We start from the raw sequence: 21,593 nt of genomic DNA, 5'->3' as shown, positions 1-21,593 counted from the left end.
TACATCCTACGTGTACTTTTACCCCGCCCGCGGTCGACGTCGCTCGATTTCCTCGCTCCACGCCTCGCCCGTCGCCGTTCGATACCGTCCTCGCGTGCTCTCGAAAAACTCTTCCAAATCCTCCCCCCTCCCCGTGTTCTCCTCCGTCTCGTACTCCATCGCCTGCGCGATCATCTCCAACTTATCCATATCCTTCACCAGCCTCGCCTCGGCGCTCTCTCCCGCCTCGTACTCTTCCCACAGCGCCATCAACGCCTCGCCTCGCGCGCCCAGCGCCGCCGTCATCGTCCCCATCGCCTCCCGCTCCATCGCCGCCTTCTCTTCGTCGCTCACGCCGTCGTTCGGCGTGATGTCTCCCACGACGGCCTCCGCGAGGTCGTGGACGAGCGCCATCGCGACCGCGCGCCCCGAATCGCACGCGTCGTCGCGATCCGCGGCGAGCATCGTCATGAGCGCGACTCTCCACGAGTGTTCGGCGACGGATTCCGCGTCGCGCACGCCGCGCTGGACCCATCCCGCGCGCCTGAGCGCCTTGAGCTTTCCCGCCCGCGCGATGAGATCGACGCACGCGCGCGCGGACGGCGCCGCGGACGACGGCGAGGGCATGTTTGGGCGACGCTCGCGCGAACGCGGCAAATTGTGACGCTTGAATCTCGTACCGTTCGTCGGCATGCGTCGTTGAATGCGCGCGGGGGGGGGCGAGGACGCGTGGTACGCGCCGCGCGTCGCGCTCAGGCACGTGCGCGGCGTCGCGGCGCGGAATCTGCGCGTTCCGAGCGCGAATGGTGAACGATTCGCGAATCGCGATGCGCGCGACGGCGACGGATTCGCGCGCGACGTCGCGCCGCTCGGGACGTACTGCACGCTGCGACCGCACCGCGCGCGAGGCGCGGTGTACGCGCCGACGCCGTACGGCGAGGTGTGCGTGGACGACGACGGCGAGGACGAGGGAGATCGATTCGCGGCGCGCGAGGCGTTCGCGAGCGAGACGGCGCGCGGCGAGCGAGGATTAAATCCGGATTGGGACGTCGCGATCGAGCTCGGACGCGCGTCCGAGCGTCTCGGAACGCGCGATGGAACGAAATTCGAGCTGTGCGTGTACGGCGCGCGCGCGGACGGGCGCGAGGGCGCGAGGGGTGGTGAGACGGCGAAGGCGGGAAGCGCGCGCGCGAGCGGCGCGCGATGGCGCCGCGGCGAGGGCTTGCGAACGACGCGAGAGGGAGACGCGGGCGGGGAGACGACGAGCGATGTGTTGATATGTCGCGCGGCGATCGATCTGACGCGGTTGGTGCGGCTGGGGAATCGCGTGCCGAGCGGGACGGCGATGCCGCCGAACGCGGTGTTTTTGCGGTTGAGCGACGGGGGGGTGTACTCGCCGGAGCCGTCGGCGGCGGATGCGTCGGGACGCGCGGTTCGAGCGTTCATAGACGCCGTGCGGGCGAAGAATGAACAGAACGGTGGTCAGCATCGGCGCGGTGCGTCGAACGGGGTGGCGGTGATCGATCGGATCATCACGGAGGACGAGGAAGACGAGCGCCTCGGCGGCGGCGGTCGCTCGCGAAGTCCGACGACGGCGTCGGCGTCGGCGCGCGCGGCGGACAAGAAGAGCGTGGTGAAAGTGGACGTGCGCGCGATGGTGGCGAAGATAGAAAACGTGATAGAGGCGAAGAGTGCGGAGGAAGATGCGAGAGATTTGCGCGATGAATTGGCGAGGCGCATGCAAACTCGGTTGGGCGATTTCGGCGGCGCCGCGGGAATTTGCAAAAAGCCGGCGGCGGCGTCCATGGCAAACGACGACGGAATCACCGCCGACGAGCGCATCGTCGCGCTGACGAATGAGCTCGCCGAAGAGCGCGAAAGTTTAGCGCTGATGAAGGACGACGTCGGGCGACGCATTCGAGCTCTGCGTCAGGCGGGCGAGAAACTCGTCGAGGCGAACGATCGTCTGGACGAGGCGGAGCGCGCGTTGAACGGACCAAATGGAACAGGAAAGTTGTACCAAAAGCAGCGGGCGCTCGTCGCTCGTCGCTGGCGATTAGTGGGCGATCTCGCTGAAATCTTTCCAATCGAATCCGCGCCTGAAGACCCGTCGAATCGACGAGAACATCCGCTGCTGCAAATCGGAGACGTGCCGCTGGACCTCGGGCCGGCGCCGTCGAAGACGCAATCCCTGACAGTGGAAGATCTCGAGAGCGATGCGGCGGCGTACGGTCACATCGCGCAGATATGTATTCAGCTCGCCGCCATACTCGACGTCCGTCTTCGTTATCCAGTGTGTCCGAGTCTCAGTCGTTCGTACATTTGCGACTTTCATCAAGTCAAGCCCAAAGCGGGCAGCGCTGACGCCGCGGCGATGAAGAAGACGCTCACGCGCATAGAATTTCCCTTATTCATGGACTCGCCGAGCGATCGAACGAAATACACCTACGGTGTGTTTTTGCTGAACAAAAATCTCGAGCAGTTGTTGAACGCGCACGGTTTGAGCGCCGTCGGACCTCGACATACGCTGCAAAACCTCAAGCGCATCTTCGACGCTCGACGAATGATTGCCGCCGACGCGAAAACTCACGAGATCGACGAATGATTTAGATGCATACGCATGCTATTAGACTAGCTAACCATTGTGAAAAAATACACCGCTTGTACTACGCTAATTCTCGAGTGGAACGCGACTGTCGCGCGAAATCGCCATCGGCCCTTCGCTCTCCGTGCACATCCAAACGCTCGGCGAGCCTCCGTACGCCTTGGACATGCCGACATCGATCATGTGAATCAAACCATCGCACCGCGTTTCTATTTTACCGCTCTTTGTCACGGTGTGACCTACGACCATGCGCCGAACGCCGAGTCGACGAATCACCTCTGCGGCGAGCGCGCACGCCTCCGACTCGTCGCCCATGGAAATCGTCCTCGTCCACATCGGCCCGCGGTCGAGCAGTAAAGGATCGTCGCGTCCGACTTCATCCACCGCCAAAAGCTTCGCCCCGCGCGCGTTGAGTTCGTCGACGTCGTCTCTCCCGAATAAGTGTTCGGGCAACAGTCCCGCGTGCGAAAACGCCGTCGCGCATCGTCCGCGTCCTCGCACCGCCGCCCACGGCTTCTCCCGCAGAACGTCCCCTCGCGTCGACCCTTTCGCGAACGTCTGACGCCACTTCAACTTCCCCGCGTAAAAGTACGCCCGCACGCCCAACCCCACGCCCTTATCCGCCTCCACCACGCCCTCGCGTTCGAGCTCCGACCGCCCGAGCGCCGTCAGCTCGTCCCGCGACGCGAACCTGTGATCCCCCTGCAGCGTCATCAGCTCGTGATTCCCCAGCAAGCTCACGAACTCATCCCCGACCGCGTTCGCCTCTCGCGTCAACCGCTCGACCTCGTCCACGGCCTCGATCGACCGCTCGCCTCGGTCCACCAAGTCGCCCGTCTGCACGCACGTCGCGCGCGCGCCGGCGCCCTCGCCCGGCCGTCGCCACCACCCTCGCCCGCGCTCGCGCGTCACCCCCGCGAGCGCCAGCGCCTCGAACATCGCGTCCGGGTCCCCGTGCGCGTCTCCGACCGCGACGAGCGCGTCGTCCGCGTCCGCGCGCGCGCCGAACGCGCGCGTTCGCACCGCGTGGACGAGACACGCCGCCGACGTCATCGCCGCCAGGACCGTCGCGCGTCGCGCGCGCGCCCCGCGACGCGCGTCCGATCGACGGCGCATTATTTTCGCGATCGCGATCGCGCGCGACGACGCGTGCGCGCCGTCGCGTCGCGATGCGCGGCGCGCTTCGACGCGATCGCGGCGGCACATCGCGACGCGATCATCATGTTTCGACGACAGCTCACGAACCGCGCGTGGCGCGACGCGCTTCGAGGCGGGCGACGCGCGCCTCAAACGATCGCGGTGCGCGCCGACGGCGACGCGCGCGCCGAGCGACGCGCGCGACGGCGAAGACGCGCGCGCGAACGATGGACGATCGATCAACCCTACGCGTCGAGACTGACGATGGAAACGCGGGGCGCGCGACGACGCAGAGCGCGTGCCGGGCGTACGGCGCGGGATTTTTGAACGAGGACGAAGTCACGGCGCGCGTGGTGAGCGTGGTGAAGAACTTCGCAAAGGTGGACGCGAGCAAGGTGACGGCGACGTCGGCGTTCGCGGGCGATCTCGGGCTGGATTCGTTGGACACCGTGGAGGTGGTCATGGCGATGGAGGAGGAATTCGCGGTGGAGATCCCGGACGCGGAGGCGGATAAGATACAGTCGATTCCGGAGGCGGTGAGTTATTTGGCCGCCAACCCGAACGCGAAGTAGAGAGATTTTAGTGATAATGGCGTCGTCGCCGCGAAGGCGCTCGCGCGCGGGGTTGTAAGTAAACGAGCAAAAGTTTTTAAGAAACAGAGTTTATGTTGTTACAACACTCTTCTAATGCAAAAATGCAATACAAAAAATATGCTCGCGCGCGCGTGACTTGGTGCTGAGAAAAGAATGGTTACTCGTTAGTGGTCAGCGACGAAGGCGTCGCCGTTTTGATTGCAGAATATTTAGCGCGTCTTGGCGACGTCGACGTCCGGAAGGACGAGCGAAGAGAATAAGATGAGTAATCTTCGCTCACCCGGGACGGCCCAGACGAAACCGAGCTCGGCACCGCCGGTGAGAGATCCACCCTTGCCGTTCAAGACCAAGAGTTCACCCTCGACCCAGTGCGAGTCGGCGAACCCGGGCTTGGCGACGCGGCCTTCGCCCTTGTATCTCGCCAACACGCCGAGCTCATCGGGATAAGAGCTGCCTTCGGTGATTAAGTTTTCCTTGCTCACTTTGGCGCGGAAACTCGCGGCGCCGCACGGGACGTTTTCGTCGCCCGTGAGCTTGACGGCGGTGACGCACTCGTTTGACTCGCCGACGTCGTCGCCCCAGCGCCCGCGAACCATGCGCAAAACTTCCGGACCGTGCGGGCCAAAAGCACCGATATAAAGCCCGTCGAAGACATCGTTTCGCGAACCCGACGCCAGGCGCGGATCGATGCGCTGAAATCGCACTCGACCCGGAAGCGGGCGGTGCAAGACGGCGTCTTGACCGATGAGCGCGAGTAATTCCTCGGCGCTCACCTCGTCGACGTCTTCGTCGTCATCGTCGCCTTCTCCAAAGTACTCCTCGTCCAAATCTTCGTCATTTTCGTCTTGACTCGCAAACATCTCTTGCGCGGCCTCTTTCACCGCGTTCACGAGAGCCGTGTGCGATCCAGCGCCCAAGCCTCGCGACGCCGTCGCGTCAGCGTTGGGCACCATGCTCTCCCACTTTGTGGCCAAGAAGCCTTCGATCTCCTTATCCAGCGCGTGAGAGAACGGTCTGCGGTCGTCGCCGTCGTCGTCGTCGTCGTCATCGAGAGATAACATTTCGTTGTCGCTCGTGAGCACGAACGCGTGCAAACCCTCTTGATGCAACGCCGCCGTGGTACGCTTGATGTCGTACAGCGTCTCGTCGTCGTCGTCGTCGTCGTCATCCTCTGCGTTGATGGCGTCGTTAAACTTATCCAACATCGCACCAATCTCTTCAAGCGCGTCATCGCGCGTCTTTCCACTCGAAGGATCGAGCCCGAGAAGCTTGGCTTTGATTTCTTCCTTGACGCTTTCGATGTCTTCGCGAGCGGCGCCGCGAAGCGCGTCTTCGACATCCGCCGCCGCCGTCGCGTCGTCCACGACTGCGGTCGACGACGTAGACTCGCTCTGCGTCGCGATGAATCCGACACCGCCTTCAATCAAAGCTTCCGACGACGTCGTTTCCTCCTCCTCGTCGTCATCGACGAGAGGAATCGAAACCGGGATGTAGTTTAACCGCATGACGTCGCGACGAAACCCACCCGCGGCGTCGGCGTCCTCCTGCAACATAATCTCCATCACCGGCTGTCCAGCGTCGTAATCGTACCCTTTCGGGTACGCTTTATTTAGTTCCACGATATCAGCCAAGTCTCGAGACGAATACGTCGATCCCACGAGTCGTCCGTGCTCGCGAGATATCCTCATAATCACCCCCGTCGGATGCTCGCGCGCTTCGTCTCCCTCCGCGCGCTCCCCGTCGTCCTCACCCTGCGGCACCTCCTCCATCCCCGCCCACCATCCACACAGCCCCACACCAGCGTCTCTCAACCGTACGGCGTCTTCAAACCTATCCTCAGCGATCGCCTTCGCGTACGCCTCGCACATTTGTCCCGTATCGTCGCTCGCTCGCAGCGCATCCGCCGCCCGCTTCAACGACGCCGCGCTCGCGTAATCTTCACTCTCAATCGCATCCTCAAGCTGCGCCTCCAGCGCCTCCAACGCACTCGCCTCAATCTCCAAATCATCAAACCTCGACACCACGTCCGCGTCGCTTCGTCGTCGCTCCGTCGTCGCTCCGTCGTCGCCTCGCGTCGTCGCCCCCGCGCCGCTCCGCGTCAGTCGCGCCCTCAACCGCGCCGTCGCCGCGTCCGACGCCGCCGCGAACGGATCGCTGGCGTCCGCCATAAATCTCTGCTCCGTCTGCTCTCGCTCGCCCTCGCGCGCGCCGTCGCCGTCGTCGCTCGCGCCGTCGTTCGCCCCGTCGCGACGCGCCGCGCTCCCGCGATCCAAAAACGCGCTCGCCCCGTCGCGATCGACCGCGAAGCGCGCGCTTCGAGGCGTCAAATCCGTGGAGCGAAATTCTTCGCGCTCGTGCTCCGGTCGCTTGCCCGGATCGCTCGCGCCGTCGACGCGGTCGAGCGCGCGCGGGCGCGCGCGGTGGAGACGGCGCGCGCGCGCGCGCGAGGCGCGAAGCGGCGCGCGGGGCGCGAGGACGCGCTCGCGGGCGACGCGCATCGCTCGAGCGGACGAGGGAAACGTCGGTCGCGCGCTCCGATGGGCGAGCGTGCGCGCGAGCGGTCGCGCGCGCGTGTGCGGGGCGGTGCGCGGCGAGGGCAATCGTGACGCGGATAGCGAATGCCGGAACAGTATGGGGGATGATTTAGTGCTATGTGGATGCAGAGGGGTACGTGTAGGATAACATAGTAGTTCGGACATACGGGTATAGGCATACAGATGAAACAATGATATAAATACTTTCTCGGACATCAGGCGTCCAGACCGAGCGCGACGCGACAGCGCGCGGCGCTCGGAACGTCGCGCAGCGCGCGAGAAACGGCGCGCTCGGTCAATTCGCCGCCGTGAACGACGAGATCGACGTAAGACGGCACGAGATCGACATAAGACGGCGCCGCGTCCGCGACGTCGGTCTTCGCGTCGCGCGTCTCCTCGTAAAACGTCTCGCCGGCGACGAGCACGGTCGTCATCCCGAAAATCTCCTTCGCCGCGCGCAAGTTTTTGAGCGAGTCCTCGAAAAACACGCACTCCGACGCGTCCGCGACGTCGACGCCGCAAAACGCGAAGAACTTTTCAAACGCCTCGCGTTCGGGTTTGCAGCACTCTCCCATGCCTCCCGCGCCGAAGACGCGGTCCGCGAAACAGTCTCGCAACCCGAGCGCCTCCAGCGCCTCCAGCGCCTGCGTCTCGTTGCAATTCGTGAACACGTACTTATTCTCTCGCCCGCCCGGTAACGATTCGACGAACGCGCGCACGTCCGCGCTCGGCGCGAGGTGCTCGCGCGCGTCGCCGCGCGTGAATCGCCAATACTCCGCCGCGTCGAACTCGTACCCCGCGCCGTGTCGCAGCGCTCGCAGCGTTTGATTATACCTCTTGAACCATTTTTCCCACACGACGCGCGCCTCCGCGACGTCGTCGACGCCCGCGCACCGCGTCGCCATGAATTCGTACACGCGTCGTCGACACGCCGCCTCGTACCCGTTCGCGATCGCGTACAGCGTGCCGTCGAGATCGAACACGTACGCGCGCGCGCTCGCGCGCGACGCGCCGTCGCCCGCGCCGTCGCGCGCCATCGCGCGCGCGTCTGCCGCGCGCGTCGGTCGGTCCGTCGGTCGGTCCGGGTTCGCCGGTCGCGCCTCGAACCTCGCGCCGTCGATCGACGCGACGATTTGAACCTCGGCGCGTCGTTCGCGAGGCGACGCGGACGCGGTCGACGACGGCGGCGACGACGCGCGGCGCGCGCGACACTCCTCGACGAACCATCACGGTGCGCGTTTCGACGCGGCGCGCGCGCGCGAGGGCGACGCGACGACGCGCGCGCGATCGACGCGCGCGACGCGCGCGCGCGGCGCGAGGGCGCGACGCGAGCGACGCGATCGCGCGCGCGCGGTGTCCCGATAGATCGCGCGCATCTTACGCGCGCGCGGAGCGACTGACGCGCGCGCGAACGTTCGGACGGCGCGACGACGCAGATGCTTCAAGAATTCATCAAGCGGGCGACGCCGGCGAGCCTGTACGCGCCGACGGCGACGCTGGGCGCGCTGAAGGAACGAAACGCGAATCCGGCGTTCGCGGCGGCGTCGAAGAAGGAGTACACGCTGGATTATTACCTTCGGGGAGCGCTCTCGGGCGGGATCTGCTGTGGGTTCACGCACGGGGCGGTGACGCCGGTGGATGTGGTCAAGGTGCGCTCGGAGGCGCGCGCGCGAACCGCGATGGATGAATCGACGAGCGAGCGAGCGCTCGACGGGGCGTCGACGACGACGGACGCGCGCGCGACGTCGCGTGCGGTGCGAATATCGACTGACGAGCGTGATTTAATTTTATATCGGTACAGACGCGCATGCAATTGGATCCGTCCAAGTACGGCGGTATGGTGTCTGGCTTCTCCAAGGTGATTGCCGAGGAAGGCGCCGGGGCTTTGCTCACCGGTCTCGGTCCGACGGCGGTGGGTTATTTTATCCAAGGTTGGTTCAAGTTCGGTGGTGTTGAATACTTCAAGATCAACGCCGCGCAAAGCATGACCGAACGGGAGGCGTGGAATAACCGTAACACCATCTACCTCGGCTCCGCCGCGGTGGCCGAGTTCATCGCCGACGTCTTCTTGTGCCCGCTCGAGGCGACGCGCATCCGTTTGGTGTCCAACCCGACGTACGCGCCGTCCACTCTCAGCGCCATGGCGAAGATGGCGAGCGAAGAAGGCATCATCAGCGGTTTCTACTCTGGTTTCGGTCCGATTCTGGCCAAGCAAGTGCCGTACACCATGGCCAAGTTCGCCGTCCAAGGGCGCGCCGCCGAAGCCATCTACGAGTCCATGGGCAAGTCTCCCAAGGAATGCACGAGCTCTGAAAACGTCTCCGTCTCTCTGTCTTCTGGTGTCGTCGCTGGTGTCGTCGCCGCCATCATCTCCCACCCCGCCGATACCTTGTTGTCTAAGGTGAACAAAGCCGGCGCGGGGGGCACCGGTTCCATTGTGACGCGTCTCGGCCGCATCGCCGCGGAGACTGGCGTTGTCAAGCTCTGCACCCAAGGTTTGGCCGCGCGTTGCGTCATGATCGGTACTCTCACCGCCGGTCAATTCGGTATCTTCGATTCCGTCATGGAAGCGCTCGGCGCGAGCAAGTTCCACTTCCACAACCCGGACGCCGACCATTAAGCAGTCGGCGTCGGTTTCTCGATTCATCATCACTACACCGCGCGCGTCATTCATGTAATCTAATCACAAAACGAACGCGAAGCGCGCTTTAAAAATCATTTAACTGTGGTATTTATTGACAAATCATTCGATCGGCGATCGTGCGGGCGTTTTCGGCGCGACGTCTCTCGTCTATCCGAGCACCGCCAACACGTCGACGGCGTTGATAAACTTCCCCTTCTCACCATCCTCGAACTCAACCTCCGTCCCCGAGAATCCATTGATCAGCACCGCGTCCCCTTTTTTGATTCCCTTCACGTTTTCACCGACGCTCGCCACTTTTCCCGTGACGCTCGATCCCGGTCCGCCCGCGCCCGCGCCGCCCGCCAAAAACAGCCCACCCTTGGTTTGGCTCTCCGCCTTGTCCGCGAGCACGAGCACGCGGTCGCCCATGGCTTGGCACTCGGAAGATTTCATCCCCGCCGTGGTCACCGCGCGTCGCGCGGTGCGGCGCGTCGCGCGGTGCGCGACGAGCGGCGTTTTGATCGTCGCCGCGGTCGGCGAGCGGGTGAACATGATGGCGCGATGAGTGCGCGTCTGTGCGTCTGTGCGACGAGCGCGAGGGCGATCGAGCGGAACGAGGTCGTGCGGTAAAAACCGTGCGAACTTTTGAGCGGTTCGCGCGCGCGGGCGACGAAGTGTGCGGGGGCGACGGGTCGGCGTTCGATGGGAGCGTCATTAAAACCCTCGTGTGTGGGTTTTCGCGGCGGCGCGAAGGCGCGCGCGGCTCGCGGCGACGCCGAGCGCGGAACGAAGCGAAACGAAGCGAAACGAAGCGAAAAATTATTTAAAAAACTTGCCTAAACCCTTGGGGGCGTCGCCGTCGGTGAATCCGCCGGCGCCGCCGTCGTCGTACTCCATAATTTTCGAGCACTTGGCGCGCCCCGACGGCTCGCGCGCGCACGCGTCGATGGCTCGCACCGCGGCGGAGATGCTCGCCTCCTCCCCGCGTTCGCTCCAGTAAAACTTCGTGCCGTACTTATTCGCCAACCGCGTCCAAAACGAGGGCGGGATCTCTAAATCGAGATTCCCACCGACGCTAAAGTTTAAAATGTTCCCCAAGCCCGGATCGGCGACGAAGACGACGGTGTCGTCGTCCACGTTCCAGTACTCCTTCACCGCCAATCCCGGCGTCTGCGGGTACGCCTGCGCGAGCACGCGCAACCGCACGCCCGTGTCTTTCTCCAGGGCCTCGACCTCGGTCGTCAGGCGCGCGACGTCGGATTTCGTGAGGTATCCCGCGACGTCGAGCACCGGCGCCGCGGGTCCCGGCGGCAGCAGCGCCGGGTTGTTCACCCCCTCCAATCGCGCGCTCGCGGGCGCGCACGCGTGCGCGCTGAGCGTCAGCGCCAACGCAAGCGACGCCGCGCCGCGTTTCACCGCGTCGAACGCGTCGACCGGCGCCGCCGCGGCGTCGTCGGCGCGATCGCGCGCGCCGCGGCGGACGATTTCGTCGCGCCGTCGCGCCGTCGTCCCTCGCGGCGTCGCGTCGCGGCGTCGCGCGCGCGTCGCGCCGGCGGTCGCGCGCGTCGCGCGCGCGCATCGCGCCGGCGCGCGCGCGACGGTCGGCATCGGTCGGCGTCGGCGTGTGATGTGCTGACGTGGCGCGGGCGCGGAATTCGCGACTTTGCGACGCGCGATCGAAATGTTCGCGCGCTCGAGCGCGCGAGCGCTGCGCGCGCTGGCGCGCGATGAAAGCGCGATATTTATGCTGCGCCGCGGACGCGCGCTCGAGGGCGCGCGTCGCGATGAGGCGCCGTGGAGCGGCGTAACGACCGCTGGGCACTTGGCGGGACAAGATGGGGAAAAAGCGTTACGACGTCGCGCGTACGCCTCGGTGCGGTTCGAGCACGTGAAAACGCACCGCACGGAGAGCGATTTGCTCGGGTCGATGGAAATACCGTCGGAGGCGCTGTACGGGATCGCCACGGCGCGGGCGATGGAAAATTATCACATCACGGGGACGACGCTGAGAAAGTACCCGGAATTCATACGAGCGCTGGCGTTGACGAAGAAGGCGTGCGCGGTGGCGAATCGGAAGATAGGGCTGCTGCCGGATGATGTGTATCGCGCTATATCGTTCGCGTGCGATGAGCTGATCGATTCGGAGGAACATCATCATCACTTCGCGGTGGACGTCATTCAGGGCGGCGCCGGGACGTCGACGAATATGAACGCGAACGAGGTGATCGCGAATTTGGCGGCGCGGTTTTTGGGGGTGCCCATCGGCGAGTACAGCGTGGTAAATCCGAATGATCACGTAAATTTGTGTCAAAGCACGAACGATGCGTACCCGAGCGCCGCAAAACTCGCGGTAGTGTTGAAGCACGGCATCGTCGTCGAGGCGTTGAAAAAGATGATCGTCAGTTTGCGCGCGAAGGGTGACGAGTTTCAAGGAATAATCAAGATGGGACGCACACAGCTTCAAGATGCGGTACCAATGACGCTGGGTCAAGAATTTCACTCGTTTGCGGCGACGCTAGAGGCGGATTTGACGTTTCTGGAACGAAACGTCGACCAAATGTATGAGATGAATCTCGGCGGCACCGCGATCGGGACTTCGATTTGCGCCGACGAGGCGTTTTCTGAGGAGGCTGTGGCGGCATTATCGGAGCTCACCGGACTTCCGTTACGCTCACCGCAAGATTTTATTGAGGCATCGAGCTCGACGTCGAGTTTTCTGTTGTTTTCTAACATCTTGCGCCGCGTCGCCGTGAAGATTTCAAAAATCTGCAACGATTTGCGGTTGCTGTCCAGCGGCCCGCGATGTGGGTTTAATGAAATCAATCTTCCTGCAGTTGCCCCTGGAAGCTCTATCATGCCAGGTAAAATCAATCCCGTCATCCCAGAAGTGATGAACCAGGTGTGTTTTCAAATCATGGGCACAGACGCTTCGATTGCCCACGCGTCGGAGGCGGCGCAGTTGCAGTTGAACGTTTTTGAACCGTTGATCGTTTACAATTTATTGAATAATATGGATATGATGGAGCGTGGACTTAACACTCTCCGCGTGAAGTGTATCGACGGCATCACGGCGAACGAGGAAGTGTGCAAGAAATCCGTCGAAAACTCCATCGGCATCGTCACTGCTCTCTTGCCGTTGATTGGATACAAAAAATCTTCGGCGGTGGCGAAAGAGGCGTTGGCCACCGGGCGACCTGTCGCTGAAATAGCTGCGACTTACGCAACGGTGGCGGAAATCAACGCGTTGCTGCACCCCGCGTCCATGACGCGCGCGAGAAAGCTCGACGCCAGAGGTGTTTGCTTGGAGACGCCTGCGGCGTCTGGGTAGCGATTTATTTCGTTGCAATATACTGTACAATATCTACTGTAATCCCGGTGCCGCGTGTATCTCCTCGGTTTGCTCCTTTGCAAATCGGATGAAGACCTGCTCTAAAGTCGTCTGCGACACGGAGTAGTCGTCAATTCTTGCGCCGTCGTCGTCCGACTGCTTCAAAGCTTCGACGGCGTCAAAAATACGCCAAAGTTTCATTTCGGGATTCATCACGCGAAGTTTAATTTCTGTGGCGTGTGTTTCTACTATCTCCGCTCCAATGTCTCCGTGTTTGGCTCGTAGCGCTTCCATAACGGCGTTTCCTTTTCCGTCGGAAAAGCGCAGATCGATGGAGTATCCTTCACTAAAGCGCGACTTCAAGTGCTGCAAGGAGCCAAGACACTTGAACTCGCCACTCACCATGATACCGATGCGATTACAGAGTGCCTCACACTCCTCCATAGAGTGCGATGTGAGAACAATCGTGCGTCCAACCATCATGGACGAGATCACGTCCCACATGAACCGTCTCGCTTCGGGATCCATACCAGTTGATGGTTCATCCAAGAAGACGACTTCTGGTTCGCCGACGAGCGACAACGCGACAGAAAGCTTACGCTTGTTGCCTCCACTGTATGTTCCAGCTTGTCTATCGGCATACAAAGTCAAACCCATACGCTGCAGCAGATCTTCCGTCACGCGCGGAATCATCTCCGTCGGCATTCCGCGAATGGCGGCGTAGAATTCAATGTGCTCGCGTGCGGTAAAGTTTGGTTGCAAGCCGTTGAACTGAGGACAATATCCCATCAATCGTCGCGCGTCGTTAAGATCAGTACGCACACTGTGAGACGCACCGTCTCGATCTTGAATGATCGCGTCACCCGCAGATGGTGGGAACTCGCCCGTGAGCATCTTGAATGTCGTCGTCTTTCCCGCGCCGTTGATGCCGAGCAAACCAAAGCATTGATCGCGATGTAGACCCACGCTGAGATTTCGAACGGCGAGCTTTGTAGAACTCGCTGACAAGCCTTTGTACGTCTTGGATAAGCGGTCCATGATGACGCCATCACCGTCGATGTCTCCTGAGAGCACGCGTTCGCGCTCGGCTCGCACGTCTTCATCTTCGTCGACGCTCGGCGATACCTCTTGCGAGTTTCCACGTTTCATCAGTATCCAACTTGCGAAAATCTCTTTATACTCTTTGTAAAACAACAAAGCGCTCCACATGAAAAATGTTCCGATCAAATAGCCCAAATCGTCGGCGATGACGTTGAAAGAACCCTTTGGTACGACGGGGACGAGGCACATGCAATCCTCGCGGAAAATTTTCCGCGTCTTGTCCAAACCATTTTGTGCGATGTCGTATAGACCTTTCCCGAAACTAAAGTGCGGAATGATGAGCGGAAACGTGTAATTGAAGATTTTGCTCACCAACAACGTCTCTTTATTCAAGTCTTTCAGGGCATCGGTGACGATACCGGCGATGGTGGTGATCACGCCAACGGTGGTGTTTGTTCCGATTTGCCCAACAAAGGTGTAGTATTCGCTAGTGTACCAAAATCCTTGATAATGCGCGTGTGGAATAGAGGTCAACATGAAAAAACCCAACAAAACAGTGATCGCCCCGAGTTGACCTTGGAAGTAAGACGCATTGAAACCGGCAAAAATGACGACGATGACGGCGAACGGAATAACGAGCTGTATGGCGTCTGCGACGTAGTGCGCCAGCCAATAAATTCGTTTATCGATTCCACTCACGAGCTGTAAGTGTTTGGAGTTATTGCATCGTTCGTACACTGGAAAGATTGAAATCCCAGCACTGAGAACAGCGAGCCCCATGACGACGAACATGGAAACGATGAACGTAGTTCCAGAGTTGTCCGGCTCTTCGATGTCTCCTTCCTTCAGTGTATTCACCGCGCTCGGATACCAGTGAATCGTAGTCGTGATGCTCGCACTAGAATCGGACGTGCGCTTGCGCAAAATAGCACTATTCACGTTGTTGATGACGGTCGGCATACCGTGTAAGGCTGTTTGATGTCCGTACAGCGTGTGACTATAGCGCGTGCCGTCGTACTCGTCAACGTACAAGACGTCGCACGGCGATCCCGTCGGTTGCATGTCACAAGGCACCGATGGCTCTTGGACGTCTAGTAAGTAACTATCGATACTGTCATCTATCATGGACGAGCACGATAGCCCCATAGAAACGATGTCTCTTTGTACATCGTAGCCTTTTGGAGACTTGACGCAATACGTCCCGCCCGCAAGACGTGCCAATGCCGCTACTCGACACGTTGACTCAATGGTTCTGTTATACGCGCAACACGTCATGGCAGACATCGTGATCGTTTGATCTTTCGCTAAGCAGTTGCACATACACGAAATCTCGGGTTGATACTGAGAGCGTAACGCGTAAGTGTCTGTCATCAAGTTCGTCGTGACGGCGACCGCCTCAGTCGCCGAAGGGGAGTACGTCACGAGGGTCTTCTTGTTATTGAGTAGCTTTCGACTGATTTCTTTCGCCGAAATCGTGCTCCCAGGTTCAAAACTCAACGTGGTCAAATAAAGCGCGAGCACGACGAGCAAACAAGGTACGAGAAGTTGCATGAATATCGACCGCATGCTGCGACGCCAATTGAGCCAACGCTTCCAGAGCAAGCGTTTGAGTTGGATTCTGAGTAAGGCACCACCCTTCGCGTAGGTTTGGCGAATGTCCTTGCGGTTGCCAGCGACCAATTTTGCATCGAGGTCTTCACATTCGTCGGCTTCTTCCACGGGTGCGTCTAAGTCCACAACCTTGCCTTTCGATTGCGCCGTGGACGCCGCCTTCACCCCATGTGCGAGAGATAGAAATACCTCCTCGAGCGTGGTGCACGAGATGCCGTAACTTGCGTACCCTAAATTCCCGATCTGCTCATCGAGAGCCTTGAATAACGCAGAAAAGTCGCCGGTAGACTCGAATGGTAAAGAAAACGATAGCTCGGCGCCGACGTCGCTGTGAACAACGGCTTTGGGTACGAAGTGTTGAATCACTCGCAGCATGGCGTTCGAGTTGTGCTGCGTCATCGACGCGATTTGCGTCGATGACGCGCGACTATGACGCGCAAACGTGAGCAGATAACCAGTGCCGAATTTAGACTTGAGGAATAGTGGCGAACCGATGCATGCAAGATGACCAGCGCTCATGATGGCGACTCGATCGCACAGCAAATCAGCCTCGTCCAAAAAGTGCGTCGTGAGCAAGACTGTGCAGTTGGCGGCTCGTTTGCGAATGACGTCCCACGTGAATCGTCGCGAGTAAGGGTCCATCCCAGACGTTGGTTCGTCGAGAAACACTACGGACGGACTGCCGATAAACGCAATAGCGAGCGAGAGCTTACGCTTCATCCCACCCGATAGATCCTTCGAGTTCGCGTCAATCTTCTCCGTCAGCGCAACCTCTTCCACGACTTGCTTGAGTTCTCGTTCTACATCCTCTTTTTGCATACCCGCAAATGCGGCGTATAATTGTAAATGTTCGCGCACCGTGAGTGTCGGCCAAAGGACGTCGAATTGAGGGCAGATACCGAGACCGGCGCGAATTTCTCGCATCTGGGTTTTGGTGTCGTACCCGTCAATAGTCGCTCGACCAGAGGTCCGTTCAATCATACCCGTGAGAACACTAATCGTCGTCGTTTTACCAGCACCATTGTGACCAAGTAATCCACTCACTTGGCCAGGAACAAAGGTCATACTCAAATTATCCACCGCAGTGACTTCGTCGCCAAACTTCTTCGTCAAACCGCGAACGACGACGCTGGCTGACTTCATCTGTTGCTTCGTGAGCGGCTCGACGGCGTCCCCAGACTCTTGCTCGTGCATTCCAAGCGTTTCATCATCGATGACCTTCGACGCGTCACCGCACCAGTACTTACGCGTGAATAGAAACCAAGGAGGCTGGCGCGTGCCGTATTCGGTTTTCCACACGGCGTCGAAGTAAAAGGTGAGAAACGCGTAAAATAAGCAATCGAAAATCACCATGCCTAAGATACCAGCGCACGTGACGTTCCCCTTGAGCGTTACGTCTTCGTTGAATGTCTCCATCGTGATACCCTTCTTATTCACCTCCAGAATAGCCAGCGCCGCGCCCCACATGTTCATCGCCCCGGATGGAAATATGCACGCTAAGATCCAAGCGCCGCTGCCCTCGGGCTGCGTGATGCGGACCGCGATGGAAGGAACCATGGTGAGGACGTATGCGAAACAGCCGACTATGGTGGCGGTGATCGATTTGGAAAAGAATGTCGAGATCCAAAAGTTCCAAAGCGTTAAAGACGCCACCCAAAACGTGTAAAAGATGAATTGAATGAATTGATTCGTGTACGAAAACGGGTAAATCCCGACCAACGTGATCAAGACGACGGAAATCATCGCCGAAAGCCAGTGCGTGAAGAACCAAGACCACCAGAACATCGTGTTTGACATACCCATCATCTTCATCCCTTCTCGCAATCGCAATTCCTTCTCAACGACGATGGATTTCATGACGAGGACGACGTTGGTTTGAAACGCGAGCGAGCCGACGAAGCCGTAAAAGGCTGCGGCGATGACGCCACCGACGTTGTAGTCGAACCCCAACCAAGGAAATGGCTTGAGAGATGTGTCTAACGTCACGCTATACGCACTGCCTCCGTCCTTCATGTCGATGATCGCCGCGTCGAACGCGTTTTGCGCATACGCAAACGACTTGTACTTTGCCCAATCATCTGTGTTGTACGCGCTGTCCCATCTCCCGGTAAAGTCGTCCTCCATGAACGCCGCCACCGCCTTGTCCTCGTTCGCAACGTTCGTCGAATTCAAGCGCAGCGTGTACGCGAACGCGCGCGTGCTCGCGACGTTACCTCCCGAATCAAAACGCGCGTACGCGAAAACTTCCCCGGGACGACTGGCGACGTACGCCATCGCCGCGGCTTCATCCGCCTTGGTCACGACGACTTCGTCTAAAATAGCGTCCCACGTACTCGTCACGCACGACGAGTCCTGCAGGCACGCATCCGAACACGCCGCGGGCATCGCCGTGACGTCGTACGACAGCGCGGCGAACGCCGATTTGACCCCCGTCGCGACGTTCGACGACGCCTGCACCTGATCATCCATCAAATTCAACAAATTCTTTTTCCCGTCCTCAAAATCGTTCGCATAGCTCCTATCCTTCGCGATCGACCGCTCGCTCAAGCACATCGCGTGCACGTACGCTCGCCGTCCGAGCTCCAGCGTCTCCGCGCTCGCCGGCGCCACCACGAACCGAAACCCCCTCGGCGTCCTCTGGTTCACGCTCTCGATCCCCCCCGCGAGCGCGTACGGCCTCGACAGCTCATCGTTCGTCCTCGAATCCGGCACCAACGCCTTCGGCAGGCACATGAGCCCCAAGAAAATCACCGGCACCAAGATCTCGCACAGCGTGCAGCACCGCAGCACGCCCTTCGTCTTCAGCAGGTAATTTTTCCGCATCAGCGCGCGAAACTGTCGCCCTCGTCTGCGCGCGTCGCCGCGTCGTTTCGCGTCGTCGTCAGTCCCACCGTCTCGCGCGCGCCGCGCCCGCGCGCGCCGCCATCGTCGCGTCGTTTCGCCTCGTCAAACGTCGCGTCGCGTCGTTTCGCGTCGTCGTCGTCGTCGTCGTCGTCGTCGCGTCGTCGTCGTCGTCGTCGTCGTCGTCGTCGTCGTCGCGCACGCACCGCACCACCGATCGCGCGCGCGCGCCGCGCACCGCGTCGTCCATCGCGCCGTCGCTCGCGCGCGCGTCGCCGTCGCCCATCGCGCGCGCCGTCGTCGTCGACCGTCGCCGAGTGCCGACGCGACGCCGACGCGCGCCTCGTCGTTTTACGCGGGCGTTCTTCGCGCTCGAACGCGTATAACATTTGTACAATTTCCAATTGAATTTTTACGACTCGCGCGTGCGGCGTCGCGCGACGGCGACCGACCGTTTATGTTCGCGCGCGCCTCGTCGTTTTACATGGGCGTTTTCGGCGCTCGAACGCGTGATCGCGCGACAGCGCGGGGCCGCGGGCGACGCGCGTCGTCGCGCGCGCCCGCACACGCGCGCGACGCGCGATCACGGTCGTCATGAGGTGCGCGCGACGCGTGCGACGCGGGCGACGGACGCGCGCTCGCGCGATGCGCGCGAACGCGCGCGCGAACGCGCGAGAGGCGCGCGAGAGGCGCGCGAGCGGCGACGATCGTTGAGAATCGTCGCGAAATTCGTGCATCGAATCGTCCGGGGAGTCGCGCGCGCGGACGCGCGGGCGGCGCGGATCGGACGCGCGGCGATGGAGACGCGCGCGAGGACGATGGAGACGCGATCGCGCGCGGACGAGGCGCGGACGCGGACGCGCGCGATGGGTGAGAATGGAGGGAGGGGGGAGGAGGGAGGAGACGCGGCGCCAGGTGGCGACGAACGCGCGACTGACGACGCGAACGCGCGCGACGATTCGACGCACAGCGATAAGGATGAGTTGGATCAACACATGAAAGGACCGCGAAAATGCACGGATATTTTGTTTCTGATCGTTTTCATCGCGTTTTGGATCGCGATGCTCGTGCTGGGCTTTTACGGCGTCGGCACGGGGAAACCGAAGATTTTGCTCTTCGGCACCGATTACCGCGGCGAAGTTTGCGATCAAGGGAAGAACGATGGGTTCAAGACGCGGTATTTCATGAACCCGGGCGAACTCGCTTGGGCGGCGGGTGTGCACACCGATCAATCGGCGAGCGCGACGCGTAAGTACAACTTGCGCGACGCGAAGAGCATTTGCTTGAAGGAATGCCCGAAGCCGACAATGACGGCCAGCTCGGTTGCGTTTGTGTGCGATTACCCCGAAGACGTCACTATCGCGTCCCAACCGAACTACGACAAGAATCAATGGGTGGCGGACAACTACGACTACTACCAGTACTTGAGCGGCCCCCAAAAAACGTCCTCGCTCAAGTGGATGGGGCCGTGCTACCCCGTGCTCTACGAGAGCGTCAACACGTTCTACACTTGCCAACTCTTTGGTGACGGCGATTCGCAAGGAGAAACGAAGGCGGAACGCGAGGAGCCCGAGACAGTAGGAGTACGTCCGTACGTCGATCCTTTCGGCACCGGTTACAGCTCCGGCAATTTGGGGACTTACACCAAGTTGCTCGGCGACGAAATCGACAAGGCGCTCTCTGGTCCGCTCGCCACGGTGGAACGCTACATCGATGACTTCACCACTGGTTGGAAGGTTGTCGTCGTCGCCGGTGGCGCCTGTCCGATCGTTTTGAGCATCGCCTTCTTGTTCTTCCTCCGATACTTCACCAGCGTCTTCGCGTACACCACGCTCTTCTCGGTGAACGCGCTCGCCGTCGTGGTCACCATTTACTTGTACCTCAAGGCCGGTGTCATCGGTTCCGATCAAGTCAACGCGTACGTGAGCAAGGTTTCCGATAGTGCGTCGGCTTCTATCACCAACTACGCCGATCCGGCTGAGAGCGGTCAAGACACGCTCAAGATTTTCGCGTACATCTCGACGGCGCTCACCTGCGTCATTTTCCTCTTCACCTTGTTGATGCTCCGTCGCGTCAAGGTTGCCGTCGGCGTCATCAAGGTTGCCACGGGTGCTCTCGGAAAGATGCCGCAGTTGACTCTGTTCCCGATCTTGCCCGCCGTTGCCATGGTGTTGCTCTTCGTCTACTGGCTCATCACCTTCGTCTACTTGTTCGCGGCGGGTGAAGTCAAGCAACAAGATTGCACCTTGGCGGCGGGCGAACCGCCGTACATGTACTGCGCCACTCCTTCGACGACGCCGACTGATGACTGCCACTGCGGTTACGCGACCGTCTGGGACCGCAACTTGCAAGGCGCTCTCGCGTACTACGTCTTTGGCTTCCTCTGGGGCTCGCAGTGGATCGTCGCCATGTGCTACTTGATCATCGCGTGCGTCTTTGTGCAGTACTACTTCAAGGGCGGTAACTACAACGGCCTTAAGAACAAACCGATTATCACCTCGACCAAAAGGATGATGTGGTACCACACCGGTACCGCCGCCGTCGGTTCTTTCTTCGTCGCCTTGTTGCAGTTCATTCGACTCATCGTGCGCTTCATCGTGCACCGCATGAAAAAGTTGTCCAAGGACAGCAAGATTATCAAGTACGTCGGGTACTACGTGGAATACTGCTTGTGGTACTTGCAAAAGACGATCGAGTGGTTGAACCGCAACGCGTACATCATGACCGCCATCGAAGGCACGTCCTTCTGCAACTCTGCCTGGAACGCCTTGGCGCTCATGGTGAAGAACGTCGCGGCCGTCGCCACAGTCAACATCGTCGGCGACATCATGCTCGTCCTCGGCAAGCTGGTCGTCGCCTTGGGCTCTGGTACGATCGCCTTCTTGATGCTCGACGCCGACACGTTCAACTACGGTGACGAAAAGGTTTCTTCCCCGCTCTTCATCGTCATCGTCGTCGTCTTGTTTGCCTTCATCATCGCGAACGTCTTCATGTCCATCGTCGAACTCGGTATCGACACCATCTTGCTCTGCTACTGCAAGGACTGCGACGACAACAACGGCGCTCCGGTCAACGCCCCGCCGGCGCTCGTCAAAACTCTCGGCATGTCGAGGAAGATCGCCAAGATGAAGGCTGAAGAAGCCGCCGCTCGCGACGAGCGCGCGGGCCAATGAGCGCCGCGCGTCGCCGATCATTCGCGCGCCGCGCGTCCACCACGCGCTGTTAATTCCCTATAACTACTAGAAGTCTCTCGCGAGTGACTGACTTTTTATTTGAACTCAATTATTACGACTCGAGATCG

The 21,593-nt window shown here is 60.6% G+C and overlaps 12 protein-coding genes across 12 annotated transcripts; 5 read left to right on the top strand and 7 right to left on the bottom strand.

The window, feature by feature from the left end:
- Positions 1-18: 18 nt before the first annotated feature.
- On the bottom strand, positions 19-606 carry OSTLU_42027 (predicted protein; the record flags this gene model as incomplete). The annotated part of the gene is made up of 1 exon (XM_001422106.1): positions 19-606. One exon carries the CDS (start codon positions 604-606, stop codon positions 19-21), a length of 588 nt encoding a protein of 195 aa, XP_001422143.1.
- A 1,387-nt stretch (positions 607-1,993) lies between these two features.
- Positions 1,994-2,584, top strand: OSTLU_93951 (predicted protein; the record flags this gene model as incomplete). Its single annotated transcript, XM_001422210.1, has 1 exon — positions 1,994-2,584. A coding segment is annotated over one exon (591 nt), but the record flags the coding sequence as incomplete, so codon positions are not given.
- Positions 2,585-2,650: 66 nt separating this feature from the next.
- Positions 2,651-3,523, bottom strand: OSTLU_28347 (predicted protein; the record flags this gene model as incomplete). The annotated part of the gene is made up of 1 exon (XM_001422105.1): positions 2,651-3,523. One exon carries the CDS (start codon positions 3,521-3,523, stop codon positions 2,651-2,653), a length of 873 nt encoding a protein of 290 aa, XP_001422142.1.
- A 425-nt stretch (positions 3,524-3,948) lies between these two features.
- OSTLU_42161 (predicted protein) lies at positions 3,949-4,293 on the top strand (the record flags this gene model as incomplete). The annotated part of the gene is made up of 1 exon (XM_001422209.1): positions 3,949-4,293. The coding sequence occupies one exon, from the start codon at positions 3,949-3,951 to the stop codon at positions 4,291-4,293; it is 345 nt and encodes a 114-aa protein (XP_001422246.1).
- A 230-nt stretch (positions 4,294-4,523) lies between these two features.
- OSTLU_89546 (predicted protein) lies at positions 4,524-6,296 on the bottom strand (the record flags this gene model as incomplete). The annotated part of the gene is made up of 1 exon (XM_001422104.1): positions 4,524-6,296. A coding segment is annotated over one exon (1,773 nt), but the record flags the coding sequence as incomplete, so codon positions are not given.
- Positions 6,297-7,063: 767 nt separating this feature from the next.
- On the bottom strand, positions 7,064-7,885 carry OSTLU_18726 (predicted protein; the record flags this gene model as incomplete). The annotated part of the gene is made up of 1 exon (XM_001422103.1): positions 7,064-7,885. The coding sequence occupies one exon, from the start codon at positions 7,883-7,885 to the stop codon at positions 7,064-7,066; it is 822 nt and encodes a 273-aa protein (XP_001422140.1).
- A 182-nt stretch (positions 7,886-8,067) lies between these two features.
- Positions 8,068-9,521, top strand: OSTLU_25740 (MC family transporter: phosphate). Its single transcript, XM_001422208.1, has 3 exons — positions 8,068-8,079; positions 8,285-8,497; positions 8,650-9,521. The coding sequence occupies exons 2-3, from the start codon at positions 8,285-8,287 to the stop codon at positions 9,466-9,468; spliced, it is 1,032 nt and encodes a 343-aa protein (XP_001422245.1). The 5' UTR covers positions 8,068-8,079; the 3' UTR covers positions 9,469-9,521.
- Positions 9,522-9,639: 118 nt separating this feature from the next.
- Positions 9,640-9,924, bottom strand: OSTLU_28342 (predicted protein; the record flags this gene model as incomplete). Its single annotated transcript, XM_001422102.1, has 1 exon — positions 9,640-9,924. The coding sequence occupies one exon, from the start codon at positions 9,922-9,924 to the stop codon at positions 9,640-9,642; it is 285 nt and encodes a 94-aa protein (XP_001422139.1).
- A 531-nt stretch (positions 9,925-10,455) lies between these two features.
- Positions 10,456-10,719, bottom strand: OSTLU_9675 (predicted protein; the record flags this gene model as incomplete). The annotated part of the gene is made up of 1 exon (XM_001422101.1): positions 10,456-10,719. A coding segment is annotated over one exon (264 nt), but the record flags the coding sequence as incomplete, so codon positions are not given.
- A 679-nt stretch (positions 10,720-11,398) lies between these two features.
- On the top strand, positions 11,399-12,799 carry OSTLU_13405 (predicted protein; the record flags this gene model as incomplete). Its single annotated transcript, XM_001422207.1, has 1 exon — positions 11,399-12,799. The coding sequence occupies one exon, from the start codon at positions 11,399-11,401 to the stop codon at positions 12,797-12,799; it is 1,401 nt and encodes a 466-aa protein (XP_001422244.1).
- Positions 12,800-12,832: 33 nt separating this feature from the next.
- OSTLU_42103 (ABC(ATP-binding) family transporter) lies at positions 12,833-17,464 on the bottom strand (the record flags this gene model as incomplete). The annotated part of the gene is made up of 2 exons (XM_001422100.1): positions 12,833-14,665; positions 15,617-17,464. 2 exons carry the CDS (start codon positions 17,462-17,464, stop codon positions 12,833-12,835), a joined length of 3,681 nt encoding a protein of 1,226 aa, XP_001422137.1.
- Positions 17,465-19,299: 1,835 nt separating this feature from the next.
- Positions 19,300-21,420, top strand: OSTLU_1302 (predicted protein; the record flags this gene model as incomplete). The annotated part of the gene is made up of 2 exons (XM_001422206.1): positions 19,300-19,816; positions 19,877-21,420. Coding segments are annotated over 2 exons (2,061 nt in total), but the record flags the coding sequence as incomplete, so codon positions are not given.
- Positions 21,421-21,593: the final 173 nt, after the last annotated feature.

The sequence above is a fragment of the Ostreococcus lucimarinus genome, chromosome 17 (genome assembly GCF_000092065.1).
Source record: "Ostreococcus lucimarinus CCE9901 chromosome 17, complete sequence".
NCBI lineage: Eukaryota > Viridiplantae > Chlorophyta > Mamiellophyceae > Mamiellales > Bathycoccaceae > Ostreococcus > Ostreococcus sp. 'lucimarinus'.
Note: the sequence above shows the minus strand (reverse complement) of the source record. Positions and strands in the feature narration are given on the sequence as shown.

Excerpts from the sequence above, each read along its gene's own strand:
- OSTLU_25740 (XM_001422208.1), top strand. The coding sequence starts at position 8,285 with ATGCTTCAAGAATTCATCAAGCGGGCGACGCCGGCGAGCCTGTACGCG. Across the intron at positions 8,498-8,649 it reads CGCCGGTGGATGTGGTCAAG|ACGCGCATGCAATTGGATCC; the intron begins GTGCGCTCGGAG and ends ATATCGGTACAG.